This window comes from Cavia porcellus, unplaced genomic scaffold, assembly GCF_034190915.1.
Source record: "Cavia porcellus strain 051 isolate PalLab524CR breed Dunkin Hartley unplaced genomic scaffold, mCavPor4.1 scaffold_33, whole genome shotgun sequence".
In the NCBI taxonomy this organism is placed as follows: domain Eukaryota; kingdom Metazoa; phylum Chordata; class Mammalia; order Rodentia; family Caviidae; genus Cavia; species Cavia porcellus.
In genome coordinates, this window is record NW_026947516.1 from 25,599,020 (window position 1) to 25,620,444 (window position 21,425).

At 40.2% G+C, this 21,425-nt stretch overlaps 1 protein-coding gene across 4 annotated transcripts in view; it reads right to left on the bottom strand.

Annotated features, from left to right (window-relative positions):
- Positions 1-995: 995 nt before the first annotated feature.
- Apoo (apolipoprotein O) overlaps positions 996-21,425 on the bottom strand; it is a 67,378-nt gene continuing 46,948 nt past the window's right edge. For all 4 annotated transcript variants that reach the window (XM_063243086.1, XM_063243088.1, XM_063243087.1 and 1 more), the window contains 3 exons: positions 15,258-15,338; positions 4,515-4,580; positions 996-1,253 (listed from right to left, as the gene is read on the bottom strand). In XM_063243086.1, the coding sequence (XP_063099156.1) occupies positions 4,545-4,580; positions 15,258-15,338 (117 nt within the window). In that variant the 3' untranslated portion in view covers positions 996-1,253; positions 4,515-4,544. The remainder of the gene's footprint in view (positions 1,254-4,514; positions 4,581-15,257; positions 15,339-21,425) is intronic.

Here is a 21,425-nt window from a genome sequence, read left to right on the forward strand (position 1 = left end):
TTATTTCTTTATTTTTAAAGCTTAGCTTATTTCCTGGCTCTAGGGTTTTTTTTTCCCTCATTTCTTTCTTTAGGCTTTTTTTTTTTTGAGACAGGGTCTCACTGAGGTCCAGGCTGGACTTGAACTTGTGGTGAACCTGCCTAAGCCTCCCAAGGATTAGACATGCACCATCATGCCCAGCTGAGACAACTGCTTTTAAATTCTGATTTTTGACAAAGCAGTCTTTCCTAGGAATCCAGCATCACAGAACGAACCACACCATTTCTGCTGAAATCTGGAATTTTTTTTCTGAGACAAGGTATTGCTATATAGTGCAGGCTGGCCCTGAAACTTCACTTATATAGCCCAAATTGGCCTTTCATTCATGATGATCGTCCTGCCTCTGCCTTCTCAGTGCTGGGATTACAGGTATGTGCCACCATGCCCAGTGAAACTTGGAAATTCTCAATTCTCTTTCACATAGTGTGAGGGGTTGGGAATTTAAAGCACCCCCTGCCATCCTTCTTGACTGGCTGAGAAGCCAAAAAAAAGCTCCTGCTAATCCCACTGGCCCTGGGAACAGGATCCCAAGAAGTGCGCATTTGGGGAGCATAGAGGAGCCCAGGAGCCACAGCACCACTGTCCACTGCAGACGACATGCCCTGCCTCAACTGAAGGCTCAATGGCACTCAGGAACCAGGAGAGCTGTACAAACAGGGAGGTGACAACCACAACAAAAGTCACTGTAACCATTTTGTGTCTTCAAGTTAGTGCAGGCAAATTGCTTTCCTTCCAGACTTGATCCTGCTGCTGGGTTTTGAAGCACTGTCTCTTAGCCCCAGCCCCCACTCTTTACTCTTCTCTGCATTGAGGGCCTCAGACTGCAGGCTGTCAGCTGCCACTGTCCTAAGAAGAGGTGACAGTTATCTATAGTATACACACATACACAGAGGAGTTCCTGCTATACTTAAAGTGTCACTCAGTGATATTAGTAAAGAGAACAGGACAACTGTTAGTTGTTTTCCTTTTGCATTTTAATTATGTACATAAGTAGTGACATGAGATCAAGGTGTTCCAAGGCTCATACATTATCTCTAGGTGAAAGGATTTCACATTAGTCCGCTTGCAGTATGACATCGCCCAAGATAACAAAGAGGCCTAGTATATTTTTTCCTGAAGAAGAAAGCCAGTTTTCTACATTCAGTACTGCCTTCTCTGTCACTTTTTGGTAGAAATACTGATTTACTGTCTGTAGTTTCCAGTGTTTCCTATAACTGAAAGAAAGAAAAGAAAAACATAAGTAAGCAGTGAAAAGACTGAAAAAAACTCTTAAAAGCTTGCAGCTTGAAACTTTTAAAATTTTAAATAGAGAACTCATAAATATATACATTACCATTACATGACTATAAGGCTCATGAACCAGAAAAAATAGTAATTATTCCCATTTCATAGATGGTTAAATTAAAACTTATAAACTTGATGGTCCATCATTATGACATTCAGACTGTTAACTGGCTATATATCTGAGCAAAATGAAACAGAGATGGACCTATACATACTGACAAGGATGCACATACCAGTAGTATATTAAGTGAAAAAAGCAAATTTATCCATTTACTTAACAGAGCTAAACAAAGCACCACCTATGAAGTATTCTTACCAAAAAATGGAACCTAAATCTGATTAAGTCTTCAGGTCCAACTACCAATTTATGGGAAATACAGAGAAGAAAAACCAAAAGACAAATGGAGCAACATTAAATGAATGTATTCAGCTACAGGCGGAACATGGCAAATTCTAAAATACAAATTAGCCAGGCTTTTAAACAAATAAATGACAAGGGCAACAGAGACGTAGAGAGCTGGTGGTGTAGCTCAGTGGTGGAGCACTTTCTTAGAATGCGCGAGCCCTGGGTTCCATCCCCAGTTCCATCAAAAAACATACAAACAGAAATAGATAAATAAACAAAGGAGATTGGGAGACCTATCAGTCAAATGCAAGATGCAGAACTTGTTTGAATCCTGGTTCAAATAAACCAACTATGCAAAGTTATTAATGAGACAACCAGGAAATCTGTACATTGACTGGATATCAGATGCTGTCAAGGAAAGTGTGTTAATTTTTTTAGGTGTGATAATAAACTTATAATTATGTGCCTTCTAGGAGTTTTCCATGTACTTGCAGAATGATACGAAGTCTATGATCTCATTTTGTCAAAAAACCAAAAGCTTCCATTTATATATACACACACTAACAAGTCTGAAATGATATAGAAAACTATGAACAGATATTACCTCTGGGAAAGGAATAGAAGTAGGACAAGCTGTAAAAATACTAGCTGGGTTTGGTGGTGCACAACTGTAATCCCAGTGTTCTGGGAGGCTAAACCAGGATGACTGCAAGTTCAAACCCAGCCTGGGTGGCTTAGTGATTTAGGGATGCCTGTCTCAAAGTAAAAGCAATAAAAGGACTTGAGATGTAGTACAGTGCAAAGACCCTGGGGTCAAACCCCAGTATCAAAAAAGATGGAGCCAGGGGTATAGCTTATTTTTTTTTAATTTTTTTTTGTCTTTTTTTATCGGTACCGGGGATCGAACTCACGACTGCCTGCTTTCAAGGCAGGCGCTTATGCCACTGAGCTAAACCCCCAGCCCCAGGGGTATAGCTTATAAGTGGAGCATTTGCCTAGCATGTACAGAAGCCCTGGGTTCAATTCTCAGCACCACCCAAAAAAATCACCCAAGAACATCCTTTTTGTTTCACAACACACAGCAGGACCACTGCTGGATTTTATAAAGAAAAACTATGCCTTCAATAAAGATCTAGAAGACAAATCAAGAATTAGATCAAGCTTGTATATATAGTAAGCTGCACTCTGGCTCAGAATATCTCTGGAAACTGAAATGGATAATTATGAACTTTCTCTCCACTGGATCATCATCCAAGTAGAGAACTACAGTCACATTCAACATAAATCTGGAGAATGTGTGGCTCTCTGGCTACTCAGCTTGCAGTGTCCTTTCTAATCCTTTCTCACCTGCAGATTCTAGGGTGCACTTGGGCCTCTGCCTTGGGTTTGTCCACCAAGCTGTTTACATAGCACCATCAGCGAACTACTGACTTTGCCATTACTATAAATGTAACGGAGGAAGTAGTCTTGTTTTCCAGCAGGACCACTGCTTAGAAGTCACAAGGAGACAGATTTTTTGCTTAACTGAAGAAACAGTTTCCTAACTGTCCAAAGACAGCTGCCTTTGGGCTGTTATCACTCACAAAATGAGGATGTATACAGGGTGACGAGACTGTGCTGGAGGCAGGGGGCTGGGACAGCTGGGCCTCAAACTTTAAGCTAACATGGCTCTAAAAATAATAGCTGGGACAGCTACTGTGGGGAGGGGCCATTGGAGTGGGGAGATCACAAATTAGAGCCCACCCTGGGTAACTGAGCGAGACTCTGTCTCAAAATAAAAAATAAGGAGAACTGGAGGGTGTGATTCAGTGGTAGAGCACTTGCCTAGCATGTGCAAAGGCCCTGGATTTAACCCCTAGCACTGCAAAATAACAAAACCCTATTAAAAAGAAAACTCATATTAACTGGAGAAAATTTTCAAAATACAGAAAATTCTAAAGAAAAAAAATGTAAAAATCTTATTTATACCTGAAAGATGTATGCTTAAATTTTCTGTTATACTCTTTGGTCTAATAATGTGTCATACTATCTTTTTTTCTCCATTTAATAATTGCATACATGCTCCCATGCAATTAAATATCACTGAAACAGAATTATACTCCTCCTATGGATATACTATAATTAAACCATTTTCCTACAGTTGAATATCTAGATTTCAAATTCAATATAATCTTTAATTATCAGGAAATCACAAGATATAATACAATTTTAATATATACACAAAAAAATATTACCTAGTAGTTTTAGCAGGTGCTTTATAAGGAAATACTGACTAAATAAATTAAAACAGATAATAAATTTCAGTATAAGATCAAAAGAAATCTCACTGGTTTTCTGACTTTATCTAATATACTAAGTTTCTCTAGCTTCAGGTTAGTCATTAAAGAAGGAATAGAATAATTATGCCTAGTAATAATTAATGAAATTGCCTATGTCACTTAAGATAATATCGCTACATAATCTTGAGCTTCCCTGTAATAGTGCTGCACTCAAGAATTTATTTGAATGAGTATTAGCTGAATCCCAGTGTGCTTACGATAAAAAAATATAGTTTGAAAAAATATAATAAACCTGGGAAATAACAGCACTTTTCAATTGTTTAAAATAGATTTGTAGACAAATCCCAACTGTCTAGTTCCAGCTTGTCTAAAATCCCTAAGTAGCCTTTGGGAACAAACACAATTAAATAAGTCATGGCACTTAAGCCCAGAAATTAGAGATGGAATAAAAAGTTTCCACATCAAGGTGAAACAGCTGTAATTAATTAAATTAAATTAATTAAAGACAAGTAATTTTAGCTGGCATGAACAATGCTGAAAGTAACCAGAGTTTTCTTGTTCTTTACCTGATTAAAATGGGCCAAGCACGGAGTTTTCTACTTATTTCCAGGTGAACTCTTCACATTTCCTGGCTTATAAAACAAAAGCAACAGTTTTAATGCAGTTTGAAAAGAAATAGTGAAGCACCTCAAACTGTTTTCAGGATTGGCTTAAGACAAACAATAAATATTACTATTTCAGGGAAGGCGGGGTCCGTGCCATTGTAGTAAACAGCAAAGCTGGGGAGTCAAGGAAGACGATGAGATCCCAGATTCTTCACTGGGCTTGCAGTTGCAGTAAATGTTATTAAATATCACTGTAATGCAAAGTGACCCCATTCTCAGAAAGCTGAAAGAGTTACTAGAGCACCTTGAAGGCCCTGCTATGTGACTTGGCCTGAAAGCAGGAAATAAAGCTCCCTCAATCCTCATGGTGCAGGTTCAGCCAAACAGCTGATTCTATTGAAAATGTCATCAATTGTGGAAACATGTCTCATTTTTTGAAAGCAATTCACTACTCCATAGTGCTGTCATGGCTGAAGAGGGCTTCATATCTGTGCAAAGTTTCCTGTAAGTACTCGCTCTGCGCAGTACCCACCAGAGGGCCAATTCCCCAAACCTGCTTACTCCGAGACAGGTTTAAATTGGACCACACCCATGCTGCACCTGGCCAGCATCGGGAACATATAATTAGGTCATGCCTCCCTGAGAAGCACTGTAGGAAGTTTCTGGTGGGAAAACTTCATGTGCTACATGTTTAAGAGTTTGCTTTCTTTCCTGTAAGTTTCAAAGACTTTAATTCTGAAATCACGTTAATAAGGTCTGCTCCACAGCGAAGATTCAAGGTGGAGTGAGTTGGCAGGCTGCAGAGCATAAGGCTGTAGCTGGGCAGGTGATGGGGCTGTGCTTCTCCAGGGGTCCTCTCAGAGTTGCTCACCACCACCAGAAAGAGCAAAAGGTGACAAAGCAAAACATGTGACCTGGTCATTTTAAAGCCTGCTTTCTGGAGTTGTTGAAAACTGGTCTCTAGGAACTGCTTTCTACCCATGATCCAGCATAATTATAGAGTTCCCTCTTACTCTCAAGGGCACCCTAGTTTGGATGATAAATTATTTTGTTTGGTTTTCAGCATTTTGAGTGAAAGTCTCACTATGCAGTCCAGGCTGGCCTTGAATTCCCTGTATAGCCCAGGCTGACCTTGAACTCACAATGATCCTCCTGCCTCAGGCTCCCGTGTGCTAGATACAGGTATACATCACCATGCCTGGCTGGATGATAAATTATGTGGTTATCATATTTACGCACTGTATCCACTTGATGATGGAGTTCTGGGGACTGAGGCCACATGTATCATTCAGTGGGTCCACATACAATGCTCAGGCCCAAGACTTCACAGGACTCAGCATCTGGGCCCTGAGCCTCCTCCTCCAGAGCCACTTCCCATCCCTTCCCCCATGCGTATGCACATGTGAACACACACACAACACGTCCCACTGTCCCAGATGTGAGTAGGCATGGCTATTTCACCATTGTTTCTTCGGAAAACACTCTACAGTTGAGGGACGAGTCTGTAGTGGAACATTCCCACCTTGCAAGCTGCACACAAGAACCCTGCATACATCCTTAAATGGTTTAACCACTTGCCATGTCTTAAAGAACCTTTGACACTAACATTAGTCAACCTTCACACATTTATCAATTTTACTCAGGACTATTTCTAGGAATACCAAGGGTATTGGAGCCTGTAGAACAAAACATGGCATCAGTCTGTAGATAGCCCAGACTAGCCTCAGTCCTCTTGCCTCACATCTGTTGTAAACACATCTGACCATCCTCAGAACTGAGACAACAGAACCACCATGACCTGAAGAAAGCACTCCTGCGATGACATTTCCAAATCCCCTCCTCAAGTTAAAATCAAATACAGTATAAAAGTATCAGTCAGGTGTGGCTGGTGCCCACTTGTAATCTTAGCACTCAGGAGGCTGAGGCAGCAGGATCATCATGAATCCAAGGCCAACTTGGGTACTAGTGAGTTTAAGGTCAGCCTGCACTACAAAATGAGACCTCGTCTCAAACGAAATGAAATATAACAGAACACAAAAACACATCTCAGCCTTTCATCCTAAGGAGGCAGGAGAGTAAGGCATGGTCAGCTAGCTGGGTAAGTGGGCTGACCTGTCAATCACGGGGATGTGGGATGCATGCACATGTGCCAAACAGAAAATGCTATCTTCAATTCTTCTGGCACAAGCTCAACCAGGTTTTTGACAGGTCGGCCTAGCACTGACATCAGAAGGGGGGCGCTATAAAAGATGGCGGCCACTGCCTTCATAAGCTCCTTCGGTCAGGGTACCTCTTTTCCTATTTTTAATTGTCTTCCACTTGCTCACTCCACAGAGGACATTTCTTTCCCTATCTTTAATAACATTTCATAAATTTAAAACCTCACTATGTTTTCTGCATGTTTTGACCAATTCTTCATTCAGGACAAGAACCTAGAAAGAATCACTAGAAGGACCCCAGAGTACCCCAAAACCCTGCTAACTGACAGCAAGGTCTTCTCTTGGACTTGCCCCCTGCTGTCTTGTCAATAAACATAAATTGTCTATATTCCTGACTATTGGCAAATTGTTTCCACCATCCTTGGGCATCTGCTTACACATGCTTTTTTGCTGTTGCTCAAACTTATGAAGCCCCTTCCTAGGATGCGATTTTTGCAAAATGCACCCCTTCCACTACAGTGGGCAATCCTAACTGGCGAAATACGATGCATCCTTTAGATCAAGCCTTTCCTTTCCTCAGTTTAGGTTAAAACCTTTAATTCACTTGTATAGTACCCATGTCCTCCCTGAGTGTGTGTGTTTGTCTTTTTTAGATAGGGTCTCATTATGCAATTCAGGCTGGCCTTGAGCTTACTTTGTAGCCCAGCCTGGTCTCGAATTTACAATGATCCTTGTGCCTCAGCTTCACAAGTGCTAGGATCACAGGCATGTGACACCAAACCAAGCAGTATAATTTAAAAATCTTTCATTAATCTATAGGCTTCATGAGGATGCATGCCCTCCTAGCATACAGTGTTCAAATATTTGTTGAATCTTATTGGGATATGGTGGCACACACCTGTAATCCCAGCATTTGGGAAGCTGAGCCAAGAGGATCAGTGCAAGTTCGAGGCCAGCCTGGGCTATATAGTGAGTTCAAAACCAGCCTAACCTATATAGAGCCTGTCTCAAAAAAAAAAAGCATATGTATGTATAGACAGCTATAGAATAAAAAAACAGAATGGGGTAAGAACATAGAGATTTGATGAGTATAAAAAAATGTGTGTGTGTGACTTGTGAACAAGAAATTGTTTTAAAAAGGCTTATAAGCCATGGCTAACAACTGGGTCTGCTAGTGTGGTTTTCTCCCTAAATACATTTTAGGTCTCAATTAACATAATGCTTGCTAAGTACATCTGATGATATTTGTACATATTCTACTATCTATACTCGCCAATATCTCAACCTCTAAATTGTGTGGGGTTTTTTTTGTTTGTTTGTTTGTTTGGTTGGTTTCTTTTTTTTTTCTTTTTTTTTTTTTTTGGTACCGGGGATCGAACTCACGATCTCCTGCTTGCCAGGCAGGCACTTAGGGTGCTGAGCTAAATCCCTGGCCTATCTCTAAAATTAAAGTGCTGTATTTATAAGGCTTTTTCTCTTTTAGACAAGAAAATAAGCACACAAAACATTCTTTTGAATGAGGGAAACAGCTCTGTTGCTAGGGAAATGTTTCCATGTGGTTACGCCACTTGTAGTCTAACAAAACAGGTCAGAGAGAGAAGGAAGGGGGAGGAAACCGAGGAGAGGAGATGAAAACAGGAATTAAGATGTATTATGGGCGTGTACCAACTCCCCAAAAGCAATATAATCATTATGTACCACAAGCATGTATTAATAAAAACTTTTTAAAAGGTACAAAAATGACAAATACTTCACTAGAGAAGTATTGGTCCTATCCACCCTGTTACAAATTGTACATTTGGTAGCCAACAAGGGAAAGAATAACTTTTAAAGTTACATCTTTTCCTTTAAGAGACAAGTGGCTTCTCCAAATCTGAGGCCTAGGCTATAAACAGCCACAGCGACTTGAGCCAGAAGAATGGACAGAATAAGCAGATTCTGGCCCCAGGAGGTCCCAGTCCAGTTTCACTTCCAGAGGGAATGGAGGCGGGGCCTGTCTGGGAGGGGATGGGCTGGCCCGGAGTCTCACTGTGCTCCTGCCATTGTTCTTGCCCTAAAATACTCATGCACAGGGAACTGGAGAGCTGAGTGACCAGGTTTCTTCTCCTGCTCCCTGCTAACTTTGAACAAATCTTCCTTTTCACCAAACAAAACGGCCTCCTTCTATCTTGTTGACAGTGAGTGCATGGACCCAGGTAGCCAGCAGCGCTCTTGGCAGAGAGGGCTATACCTTTTGAGGAAACAGGATTCTCACAGTAAAAGGCAGCTCGGGGTAGCATGAGCTAGAGATCAATTCCTTTCAGCATTTTTAGACAGAAATAGTTTTGCTTCAAATATTTTCCAACTCAATCTCTTCCTTATAACTTAATTTTAATACCTACTGATTTTTACATGGATTTTCTTATATCTATGAACATGATTAGCAAGTTTTGTTGGCGAAACTGGAGACTTCTGCTTTTTTGTGGCACTGGCAATTGATCCCAGGCACTGATGCATGCTAGGCTAGTGTTGTAACACAGAATTACACCCCCCCCATCCTTTTGCTAAAATTTTATTTTGAAACGAGGTCTCATTCAGTTGCCCAGATTGACCTCAAACTCATGACCTTCCTGCCTCAGTCTCCCAAGTAGCTGGGATTCCCGGAAAGCACCAACACATTAGGCTTTTCTGAGACCTTTTTTTAAAAATGGAGACAATGACATCTAGTTAGTATGTGTTGCCATGTGAATACCGGACAAACCTCTGAAGTCCAGCATCCTACCAAAATGTCTGGGTGGTCCTGTGCCTACCAGTTGAATTATTTTCATGAACTGATGGACTCTCACAGAGTCTACATTTTCCTCACATGTAAAATGAGGATAATAATAGAACGTGCCCCACAGATATCCTGAGCAATGAGCATGGCACTGGATCAAGTTCAAGTTCATTTAATTTTTTGATGAAAAAAAGGTAAGGATAAATGAATGGCCTGTTGAAGATCCCAATAAAATTCTAGTTCACTAGAATGTGGTGGGCAGAAGAGTGGGCCCCAAAAGATATGCATCCTAATTCCAGAATCAAAGACTATGCTAAATGTCAAAGGGAAATAAAAGCTGCACTGAGCTAAGGTTGCTAATCAGTTGCTCTTAAAATGAGGAGATCGTTTTGAATTCTCTAGCTGGGCACAATCAAATCTTAAGAGTTAGGAGAGTCACTTGGGCATAGTGGGACATGCCTGTAATCCCAGAACTCAGGATTCTCAGGCAAGAAGATCACAAATTTGATACTAGCCTGGGGTACACAGTGAGTTCATGGCCATCTGAACTGCATAGCGAGACTGTCTCCAAAAAAAATGTTACTAGGGTCCACACTGGGAGGCTGAGGCAGAGGGACTGCAAGTTCAAACCCAGCTTGGGCAACTTAGTGAGACCCTGTCTTAAAATCACCCTGCTAAGATCTGCATTTAGCAGGAGACTGGGAACCCACAGAGCTAAGACACACATTTGTATTGCTCATAGCCTCACAACATAAGAGCCTTCATATCAGCAGCAATAAGAAACTAAACCAACGACATAAAGGCCTGATTATGGAATCTGCACTCCAGTTCCATCTTCTAGTAGTGTACTTCATCTAGCAGGACTCTTCTGGGCCAGAGGCAGAATTGTGCAGTGTCACAGGAGTGGTGGCTGATGGCTGTCCTGTGCTAGTCTATCCATTCTAAATATATGTTTCTCACAGGGTGAGCTCCTTTAATTCTCCACACAGCAGCAGGAGCCACTGCTCCCACGTCTCAGCATCTGGGTAACTGCCCCAGGTTTCACAGTGAGATCTGATGCAGAGGCTGGGGCACAGCCTGGTACTTCTGTTCCAGTCCACTCTTTTAGCCACCAGGCCATATTGTATCCTCCTAGTGGCTTGTTTGTTTGTTTGTTTTTGAGACAGTCTTACTATGTATTCCAGGATCGCCTTGATCTCATAGTGATCCTCCTGTTTCAGCCTCATGAGTGCTGGGATTACAGGTATGCATCACCATATCTGACCTCCTAGCTGAGCTTTTGTGATACCAAAGGTGTATACTTTTCTCAAAGGATGATTTTTTTGTTCAGGATTTCTAATTTTTTGTTTTGCTAAGTAACGATGTTTTAAAAAATAGAAAAATATATTTATTTCTTAGAATTTTAGGCTGTATAAGTCACAAATTCAGGGCAACTTTGCTTTATGAAAATCTACAGCATTGTCCTTTATTTTTTTTAAAAAATTCTTGAGCCAAAGATGGTGGCTCATGCCTATAATCCAAGCACTAGGTAGGCTGAGACAGGAAGATCACTGTGAGTTTAAGGCCAGCCTGAACTATATAGTGAGACCCTGTCTCAAACAAAACAAAATAAAACAAAACAAAACAGCATAGAAATAAAAATAATTAAAGTTACAGGGATGAGTACTTAATCAAGAGTGAGGGAGACTGACAAAGATTTAACTTTTTGGTCTTAGATAATGGTTTACAAGACAGGCTGCCTTCTAATAACTCATTTAATTATAAAAAATTTAAAAGTTGTAGCTGGGCATGGTGATGCATGCCTGTAATCCTATATTCAGGAGGTCAAAGCTGGAGGATTGCCATGAGCTGGAGGCCAGCCTATGCTCCACAGTGCATTCAAAGCCAGTCTGAACTACACAGTGAGACCCTGTCTCAATTAAACAAAAATTTAAAAAATAAGTTGTTTAAGGAAAGTACATTATTGAGACAACTAGGAAAATATGAATATGGTCTATATTAGATAATACTCATATAAATAATTCAACGTTAACTTTCCTGAGTATGATAATGGCATTGTGATTATATGAGTGACTCTCCATGTTCTCCGGAAATCCCTGCTGAATTAGATGCAGGTGGAGAGCACAAGGTTATCTACAACTTCCAGATGGCTGGGAAAAAGAGCAGCATACCACAGCGCAGCAGGTATGCACATGAAGTCGTGTAAAGCCAACACAGTGAACGGCCTGTGACTGATCTCCACTTCTGTCGGCTCTCTCAGAGAAATGCTGGGGAATAAAGTGAAGGCGCATCCCACAGTGACAAATTCTTGTAAAGCCACCAGCTTTGCAGACACAGATACAACCACTTGGTATCATCTAGAAAAACTGAAGATGGCGGAGTCTATGAAGAGGATTCCTGCTGTAGAAAACCTCATAAATCACGAAGCTGGCACAGAAGTGTTCACAGCATACGTGGACGATAGCTTGCGACATGGGTAATCCCCATAGGAACAGGCTACAGTAGTGAAGATGAAGAAATTGCCAGGTACAGTCCAGAAACTAATGCTAAGACAACAAAACAAGTTGCAAAATAACACCTATAGAAAGACTTCATCAAGATTTTATATACATATGTATGGTATATTTATACTCTAAAGACAAAAGCAAGCTCAACCATGGTTTTAGCATATATATATATATATATATATATATGCTAAACTATGTTATATATTCTTTTACAGAAATTTTTAAAAAACTAAGCAAACCCTAGACCACACTGGAAGAAGACTATTTCAAACTTTTTATTGGTTATCAGAACAGAGTTTATTTTAGCTGTCTCCTTAGTAAGTGATCAAAGACATCTGGGTACCCGAGAGTACTATAGTCATATGGGAAATAATGCAATTAACAACAGAGCCATCATTTGTATCACTGGACATTCTAAGGCCCTGGGTCTTTTGTTTGTTTATTTGTTTGAGACAGGGTCTCACTATGCAGTTCAGGCTGGCCTTGAACTCACTATATAGCCCAGGCTGGTTTCAGGAAAATTATGCATGCAGGGTAAATGAATGAGAGAATTTCCTTTCTTTTTTTTTTTTTTTTTTTGTCTTTTTCGTTTTTATCGGTACCAGGGATCGAACTCACGACTGCCTGCTTGCAAGGCAGGTGCTTATGCCGCTGAGCTAAATCCCCAGCCCCTTCTTTCTTTCTTTCTTTTGGGGTGGGGTTTGAGGCAGAGTTTCGCTATATAGTTCAGGTTAGCTTTGAACTCACTAGGTAACAAAGGCTACAACAATCTTCCTGCCTCAGCCTCCCAAGAGCTGGCATTACAGGTATGTACCAACATGCCCAGTGGGAGATTTTTTTCTTTTCTTTTTTTTTTTTTTTGTGTGGCACTCAAGATTCAACCCTGGGCCTTGCACTGCAGACGTTTTTATTTTTTTATTTTGAGATAAGGTCTCAAAGCTGCTCCAATGGAGCTCCAACTTTTGATCCTCCTGCCTCAGCCTTCTAAGTGCTGGTAGTAGAGGATACAGCACTGTGCTTGACTTTAGAGAGAGAACATTTGAAGCTCACACTGACTTTGAGGAGGCAGAAGGTATAACAGACAGACAGGGAAAAATGTCTGTGAACCATGAGCTAATTAGAAATCTTTACCATACCTCTCCCGGGAGACTTGCTAGCAATCTGAGCAGCTGGATCTGTACCTAGGGTGCTCAAATCGCCAGGGTGCTGGCCTCTTTCACGTGCTTTCCAACCATGGTGTTGCACCAGGCTGATCTGTCCGAACAGTCACGAGCCAGTCCAGGGTGGCCCATCTGCGATGGCATGTGACAAGTCTGCTTTGGTGGCCGGCAGCCTTCAGTCACGTTGCAACCAGCCCTCGGACTTGAGCCCAATTTAGTCTCACTTCCCATGTTTCTTTAAGCGCTGTGTAGGGGTTTATGGTATTTTATTTCTTTTCTCACATAAAATGTGGTGTGAACTTTTTAAGGAATTTTTTTAAAACAGGAAGGAAATCTTCCAAAGAAAATAAAACTGGGAATATTTATTCTTTAAAAAAGGAACACTTGATACTGATAGAAATTCCCATTTAAGAGCCAGTTGAAACAAGCTCAAAAGGCACCAAGTCTTTTAGAAATCACCAATGTAAAAATTAAGATTTCACTGGTAGACATAGGCATGGTGGCACATGTCTGTAATGCTAGCACTTGGGAGGCTGGGGCAGGAGGATCACCATTAGTTTGAGGCCAGCTTGAACTACACAGTGAGACCTTGTCTCAAAAAAAATTTCACTAGTAGATTATTTATGTACATAATGGGGAAAACATTTTATTCTATAATGTTACTTTCAAATTCTAGTTCAAAATTCTGTATTTTAATTTTGAGGTAGTTCTCTTGTTTTCTCTCCCTTTTAGGATTGAACACAGGGCCTCTGCACTGAGGTACATCCCCCAGCCCTTTTTTATTTTTTTACTTTGAAACAGGGTCTCACTAAGGCACTAAATTACCCAGGCTGGTCTCTAATGTACAATCCCCCTGCCTCAAGTACCCCAAGTGCTGGGATTACTGGCTGGCTTTATTTCTCGTTTTGTGGTACTAGAGATCCAAGACAAGGCCTTTCACATGCTAAGCAGGCACTTTTCCCACTGAGTGAAATCCCCAACCCATACATACCAAAGAAATTCAAAGTCCACATTGCAGCAGTGTTGATGACCAAGGATACCAAAGCAGCAGCTGGCTGTGTTAATAAAATGTCTGGAAGCGATGACCACCACTTTGAGTACTTCTTGTAATTGGAGAGGCCAAAGGTAACTTGTATGCATCTCATGATATCTCAATAAATTTAGCTTTAAAATTTACACAAGTTTTTCTTTTCCTAAAGTTTGCATACATTTTTTTGGCTCTCTGTCTCTGTCTCTGTCTATTTCTTTGGTTTTGGTTTTTTGAGACAGGGTCCTGCTATGCAGTTCAAGTTGTCTTTAAACTCACTATGTAGCCCAGACTGGCCTTAAACTCATGGTGATCCTTCTGCCTCAGCTTCCCAAGTGTTGGGATCACAAGTATATGCTACCACGCCTGGCTCTATTTTATATATTTTAAATGAGTTATGTAAACTTGAAATAATTGGAGTCAAAATGAACTTCCTTCAGCCTCTGCTGCACAAGGTATGCTGGTGGAAGAACGTTAACTATGCTTAGCTGGTTCTCTGCTCAAGGGAACACAGTGCCTATTCCATATTTCTTCCTACTTAGCAGGAGCCGTGTGGCTGCTACTAGAGGCACAAGGTGACATGTCCTTACATCTACACCCCCTTCTTCCTCTGCTGTACCCCACCAGCTGGCACTGAGGGTATGGCCTATCACTGGGGCCTGGTCCCCAATGCCCTTCAGTTCTGTCTCTGCAGGGGCATGGACAGGTACAGTACTGCCCCCAGGAAAGACAGCTTGTGACAAGTGAAAAAGCAAGGGGGTCTTGGCTATGACTTTTCTCTTGGGGACACAGTATGTTCCTTTTGGATCCAGTTTGGATAATATGCTAACTCTGAATCAACTGTAAACAGAACGGAGTAGAAATGGCGGTAGGTACAGTGGAGAGTGTTCATGGTTACCACACATTTGGCCCTGGTGAGAATGACCCAATGCTGAGGGGTGAGTGTTCTTCTAGGAAAGAACTGGGAAATCTGAGCTGCAGACACAACTAAAACAGAAAAACAAGTCATGCAGCAGGGCCACCAGGTATTTCCCAAAACCCTAGAGAAGATGCAGATCCAAGCTAAAAGGAGCAAAATGAAAATGCTGCTTCTCACCTTCTGAAAGTTCTCCTTCCACAAATCTTCTATGACTATGTATCCGCGTAAGCCCCAATCATATAATTTCTCCCCACTGACCTTGAAACAAAAAAGAAAATATCTGTTGTTATTCCATACGTAAACAGTACGGAAGAGAATTTACCATTTTCTTTCTTCCTGTTTGCAAAAGAACTACATTTAAGTACATGACTACTACAGGACGTTTTGGGATATATATATCAACACTGTGGAATGTGGTGGTGCAGACTATAATTCCAGCACTCAGGAAGCTGAGGCAGGAGGACTATCACGAGTTCAAGGTCAGCCTGGGCTACATAGTGAGTCCAAGACCAGCCTGGACTACATAGTGAGAGCTTGTCTCAAAACAAACAAAAAATGTATAAATCACAGGCATATATCCTTGGTTTGGTTTTGGGGCTAGGGGATTGAACTCAGGGTCTCCTGACGCACCTGAGGCATATCCTCTGCCACTGAGCCCACCCTGCCCTGGCAGGAGTATAGCCTGAATGTCAAAAACTTAAGGAAAAAATGTAGAAGACCATTGCTGATATAGGAAGTTCCTGAAACTCACACATAGGAAGCAGACATTGACCAAGCTCATTTGGTACCTGGCCTGGTACATGATGGCCACACCACTTGCATCTGCTGAGTTGCAACATCACTCCCTTACTTTAGGGGCTCAGATGGAGGAGCGATGAATCCAAGGAATATGTTCCCTATTCTCCTGCCCCCCACAAATGTAAACTCTTTCAATTCCTACAGGTTTCCAAGATAACCTAATCTAGAATCATTCCTCCAACACACCCAGGGACAGCGTCAGGCTCAGGGAGCTCAGGACCTTTGTGTCCCTTTTTGGCCAGCTGGCTGCAATTGCTGGACACTTTGTGGTTTTTTTTTTTTTTTTTGGTCTTTTTCATTTTTATCAGTACCAGGGATCGAACTCATGACTGCCTGCTTGCAAGGCAGGCGCTTATGCCACTGAGCTAAATCCCCAGCCCTGGACACTTTGTTTTTAAGTGTTGAGTTTTCTACATAAAGTACTTCTAGAAATCTGCATGCATTGGTCCTGCTTATGACAAAGAATGCTGACTGCTCTTCTCTACAATAATACCTCCAATTCCTGAGAAAAGTTATTTTCTTATTCATCTTTATAATAATTCATCTTTCACAATAGTGTTTCATTGACATGGCACTCTCACATGAATTCTATCTTGCAGAACAGTAAGGAGGCAAAGACTTTAAAGAAGCCAGGTGTGGTGGTGCACGACTGTAAATCCAACATAGCAAGATCACAAGGTTGAGTCCCAGCTGGGAAACTCAGCAAGACTCTGTCTCAAAATGAAAAAATAAAGAGGAGCTAGGAATGTAGCTCAGCGTGCAGGCCCTGGATTCAATTCCTAGTACTCCAGAGGGCAAAAAGAGATTAAACTTCCTACTGACTTTAAAAATAAGTAAGAATGCAAATCAGATTTGCATCCTACTATCTTCATTGTGAATACCAAAGATGTTTAAGGCGTTTTGCTATATATGCTGCGGAATCAAAGACAAGGAAAGACCCTCACTCTGGGGGAACATACATCTGCTTCTCAACCCACAGTGAAGAACCCCTACCTAACCTAGCGCTATACAATTTAAACTGTAAACAGACCAAGATGTATGAACATTGTTATTATTATTAATCTAGGACTCAGTGACCTTATTTGCTGTTCCTGAGCTAGGGAAGAGCAGGGGTAGGAACATTAACTCTAGGCTGTTAGACACAATATGGAAGTCAAGTGTACTGGCAAACACTTGTAAGCCCCACGCTCAGGAAGCTGAGACAGGAGGATCCTTGTAAGACTGAAGTCAGCCCAGGCTACATAGTAAATTCAAGGGCAGCCTGGACTATATAGTGAGACTTTGTCTCAAAAATAAATAAAAAAAAAAAGAAGAAGAAAGAAAAGAAACAAAGGAACAATATAGAGCCTTGCTGGAAAGATCCACAAAGCAGTGTCTCCCACATCCGGCCCAAGAGCATTGCGCTTAGAACCACTGCCCACCCAGGATCCTGGCCCCTGCTCTGTCCTGAGGAATTCAGAGCAAACAGCTGGGCAGCATGCTCAGGACCTGACTCTGGTGACTGCACTGCTGTCCCTTCCAAAGACTGAATCACCATGTGATTCAGTAGTTCTGACAACAGAGTCTCCCTCTCCACAAGGACCTCAAAACTCAAAAGCAGCCTTGTGTTTGCCACACTTGATGTCTTTTTTGGGGAGGGGAGCACATAGTAGCTTTGAATCCAGGGCCTTTGCACTGAACTACAACCTCAGCCCTCTTAAAATTTTTATTACAAAATACTTATTTATTTTTTAGACACAGGGTCTCACTATGTAGCCCAGGCTGGTTTTGAATTCACAGCGATCCTAATGCCTCAGCCTCTGAAGAGCTGGGATTATAAGTGTGTGCCCCCACACCTGGCCTCTTTTTATTTTTTGAGACAAGGGCTGAGGCTAACAGTGAACACTTAGCTCAGTGTCTATGGTGGAGAAAATACGCTAGCTCAGAAGATACAAGAAAGAGTAAAAGAGATTCAAACAGAGATCCAGGAGATTAAAAATTCCATTGAAAATATACACAGCAGCATAAGAAGGTGAAGACAGAATATCAGATATAGAAGATAGGATTGTGGTTAGCAATCATGAAAAGAAAGATTTCTTAAAAATAGCAAGGAACCATGAAGAAACAATCCAACAGCTGCTAGGTAATGAAAAAAGAATAACACAAAACTGATTAGGGTCAATGAAAAGTAAGAGCGTAAATGACATAAAAAACCTGTTCACAGAAGTAATGGAAGAAAGCATCCCAAACATTTAAAAAGAACAGACACACAAATAAGTGAAGCATACAGAACTGCAATTAGACAATTAAAAAGTTACACAAGGCATACAATGGCCAAAATTCCAGAAATTCAACATAAGAACAGAATGTAAAAAACTGTTACAACACATTCACTAGAAGAAAGATAAGATTCTTTAATAGATAGTACTGGAAAAACTGGCTCTGCTCATGCCAAAGATTAAAACTGGGCCCATATCTTTCACTATGCACTAAACTAAATTTGGAATGGATCAAAGATCTAAATATTAAAACAGAAACATTAAATCAACTAGAAGACAGAATAGATAAAACTCTTGAAGACATTGGTGTAGGCAGACTTCATGAACAAAACCCCAACTGCACAGGAGCTATCACAAAGAATAACCAACTGGGATCTCATCTTACTGAAAAGCTTTTGTGCAGCAAGAGAAACCACCAACAGAGTGAGAGACAGCCCACAATGTGGGATGTTTGCCAGCTATTCCAACTAGACCCATGTCTATCACTAAGCCCTATACTAATGTCAAAATGGATCAAAGATCTAAATATTAAAACAGAAACACTCAATCTGCTGAAAGACAAGGTCAATAGAAATCTCAAAGAAATAGGAGTAGGCAGAGTTTATCAACAAAACCTGAACTGCATGGAAAGTTCTTCAAAGAATCAACAACTAGGGTCTCATGTTACTAAAAGGTTTTTGCATGTCAAAAGAAATCAACAACAGTGAAAAGATAGCCCACAAAATGGGAAAAAAATTTTAGCCAACTGTCCTTCAGACAAAGCACTTCTATTTAGAACATATAATGAATTGAAAAAAATCAGGCCCTCCAAATTCAAAGACCCAATCAAAAAAATGGGCATCTGAGATGAATACACATGTCTCAGATGAAGAGTTACATATGGAAAATAAATATATGAAAAAACGTTCAACATTATTGGTCATTCAAGAAATGCAAGTTAAAACAACACTGAGATTTCATCTCACTAATTATCAAGAAATTAACCAATAACCAATGCTAGCAGGGCTACGGGGAAAAGGGAACATTTCTGCACTGTTGGTGGGAGTGTAGACTGGTGCAACCATGTGAAAATCAGTGTGGTGATTCTTCAAAAAGCTAGGATCAGAGGTTCCATTTGATCTAGCTATTCCCCTTCTAGTTTAAGAATTAAAAGCATCAGAACACAGTGATATATGTGTACCCATGTTTATACCACTACAATCTGTAATAGCTAGATTTTGGAAACAACCTAAATGCCCACTGACTGAGGAATGGATAAAAAAGCTGTGGTATTTTTATACAATGGAGTACTACTCAGCCATAAAGAAGGATAAGCTTGAGGCTTTTATAGGTAAATGGATGCAACCTGAGACCATACTCATAAGTGAAATAAATCAGACATGCATGTGTAAAATCATACTGTCTCACTTTTGTAGGAAGCCAAAAGAAAAAATATATGTATATGTATATATCTATGTATATTTGTATATATATATACTATATACAGTGTATATACTGTTACTATCCCCTAATTATTGTTTTGAAATTTTGTTTTATTTTTTTCTCTTTAAAATAAAATAGATTTGAGAAGGAAAAAAAAGCTGTTAGAGAAAAGAAAGAAATCAAAGGAAAGCCCATCAGAATTACACCAGACTTCTCAACACAAACCCTTAAGTTAAGGAGAGTGTGGTGTAAAGTATTTCAAGCCCTAAAGGAGAACAACCTTCTACCCAGTATGATGTACCCTGCAAAACTGTCTTTTAAAATTGATGAAGAAATAAGATACTTACATGACAAAGAACACCTGAAGAAATTCAAGAATAACCAAAATAGCACTCCAAAATGTTCTGAAGACATTCTAGAAAGAGATAACAAGGACTACAACTCTATGAACCCCCAACAGAATGAATCCACCAGGCAAAGCAAATAATTAATTAAATAGTGGGGGAGACAACACAAGGAAAATAACATGACAAGGATAAGTCAATACATATCAGTTATAATCATCAATGTAAATGGTTTCAAATCACCAATCAAAAGAAACAGACTGGCAGAATGGATCAAGAAGAAAGATCCAACAATATGCTGCATACAAGAAGCATATTTAATTCAAAAAGAAATTCATAGACTGAAAGTCAAAGGATGGAAAACAATTGTCCCTGTGACAAAAACCAGGAAAAAGCAGAGGTAGCTATTTGATTTTCAGACAAAGTAGATTTCAAAGCAAGATTTATTAAGAGGAACACGGTTTCAATACATTTGACCAACAATCCAAAGGAAGTGATAACAATCATAAATATACAGGCACCAAATACTGGCGCACTCAAGTATATAAAACAAAGATTAGCTAGGTGTGGTGGTACATGCCTATAATCCCAGTACTCAGGATGCTGAGGAAAGAAGACTGCTGAAAATTAAAGGCCAGCCTGGCCTACATAGTGAGTTCAAGGTCAGCCTAAACTATATAGAGAAATATAGTCTCAAAAAAAATAACAGACATGAGAAGTCAAATAAGCACTAATACAATTGTTATGAGGGACTTCAATAGCACACTGCCACAAACAGACATATAAACTAGGCAGAAAATCAAGAAAGAAATATCAGAACTAAACCAAACTTTTGAGCAATGGACTTAGCAGATGTCTACATAGTGGCCCCCATATCATCAGGATACACATTCTTTTTAGCTGCCCAAGAGACATTCTTCAAAATAGACCACATACTAGCTCATAGAATATAGCTAAGTATATGTAAAAGAAGTGAAATTACCTCACGTATTTTATCACACCATACTGCAATGAAATTGGAAATCAATGGTAAAAGAAACCACAAAAACTCCATAAAAATATGAAAATTAGCACTCTCCTGAATAACCAATGAGTCACAGATGAAATTAAAGAAGAAATTAGAAAGTTTCGACAATTAAACAATAATGCTGATACAACATACTGGATCCTAGGGGCTGCAATAAAAACAGTCCTACAAGAAAATTTATAGTGCTGAATTCCCATGACTGATAAACAGCAAGCGCAAGTAAACAACCTAATGTTGAACTTCAAGTTTCTAGAAAAAGGAGAGTAGGTCAAGTCCAAAGCTCATGAGGGAGAAAATTATAAAACTCAGAGCAGAAATTAATGCAATGAAAACTGAGAAAGCAATAAAAAGAATCAATGAATTCAAGAGTCGATTCTTTAAAAGATTAAATAAAATTGACAAACCTTTAGGCAACCTTATCAAAAAAGAAAAGGAAACACTCAAATCCACAGAATTAGGAATGAAAAAGGCAAAATCACAATGGACCTGGAAGAAA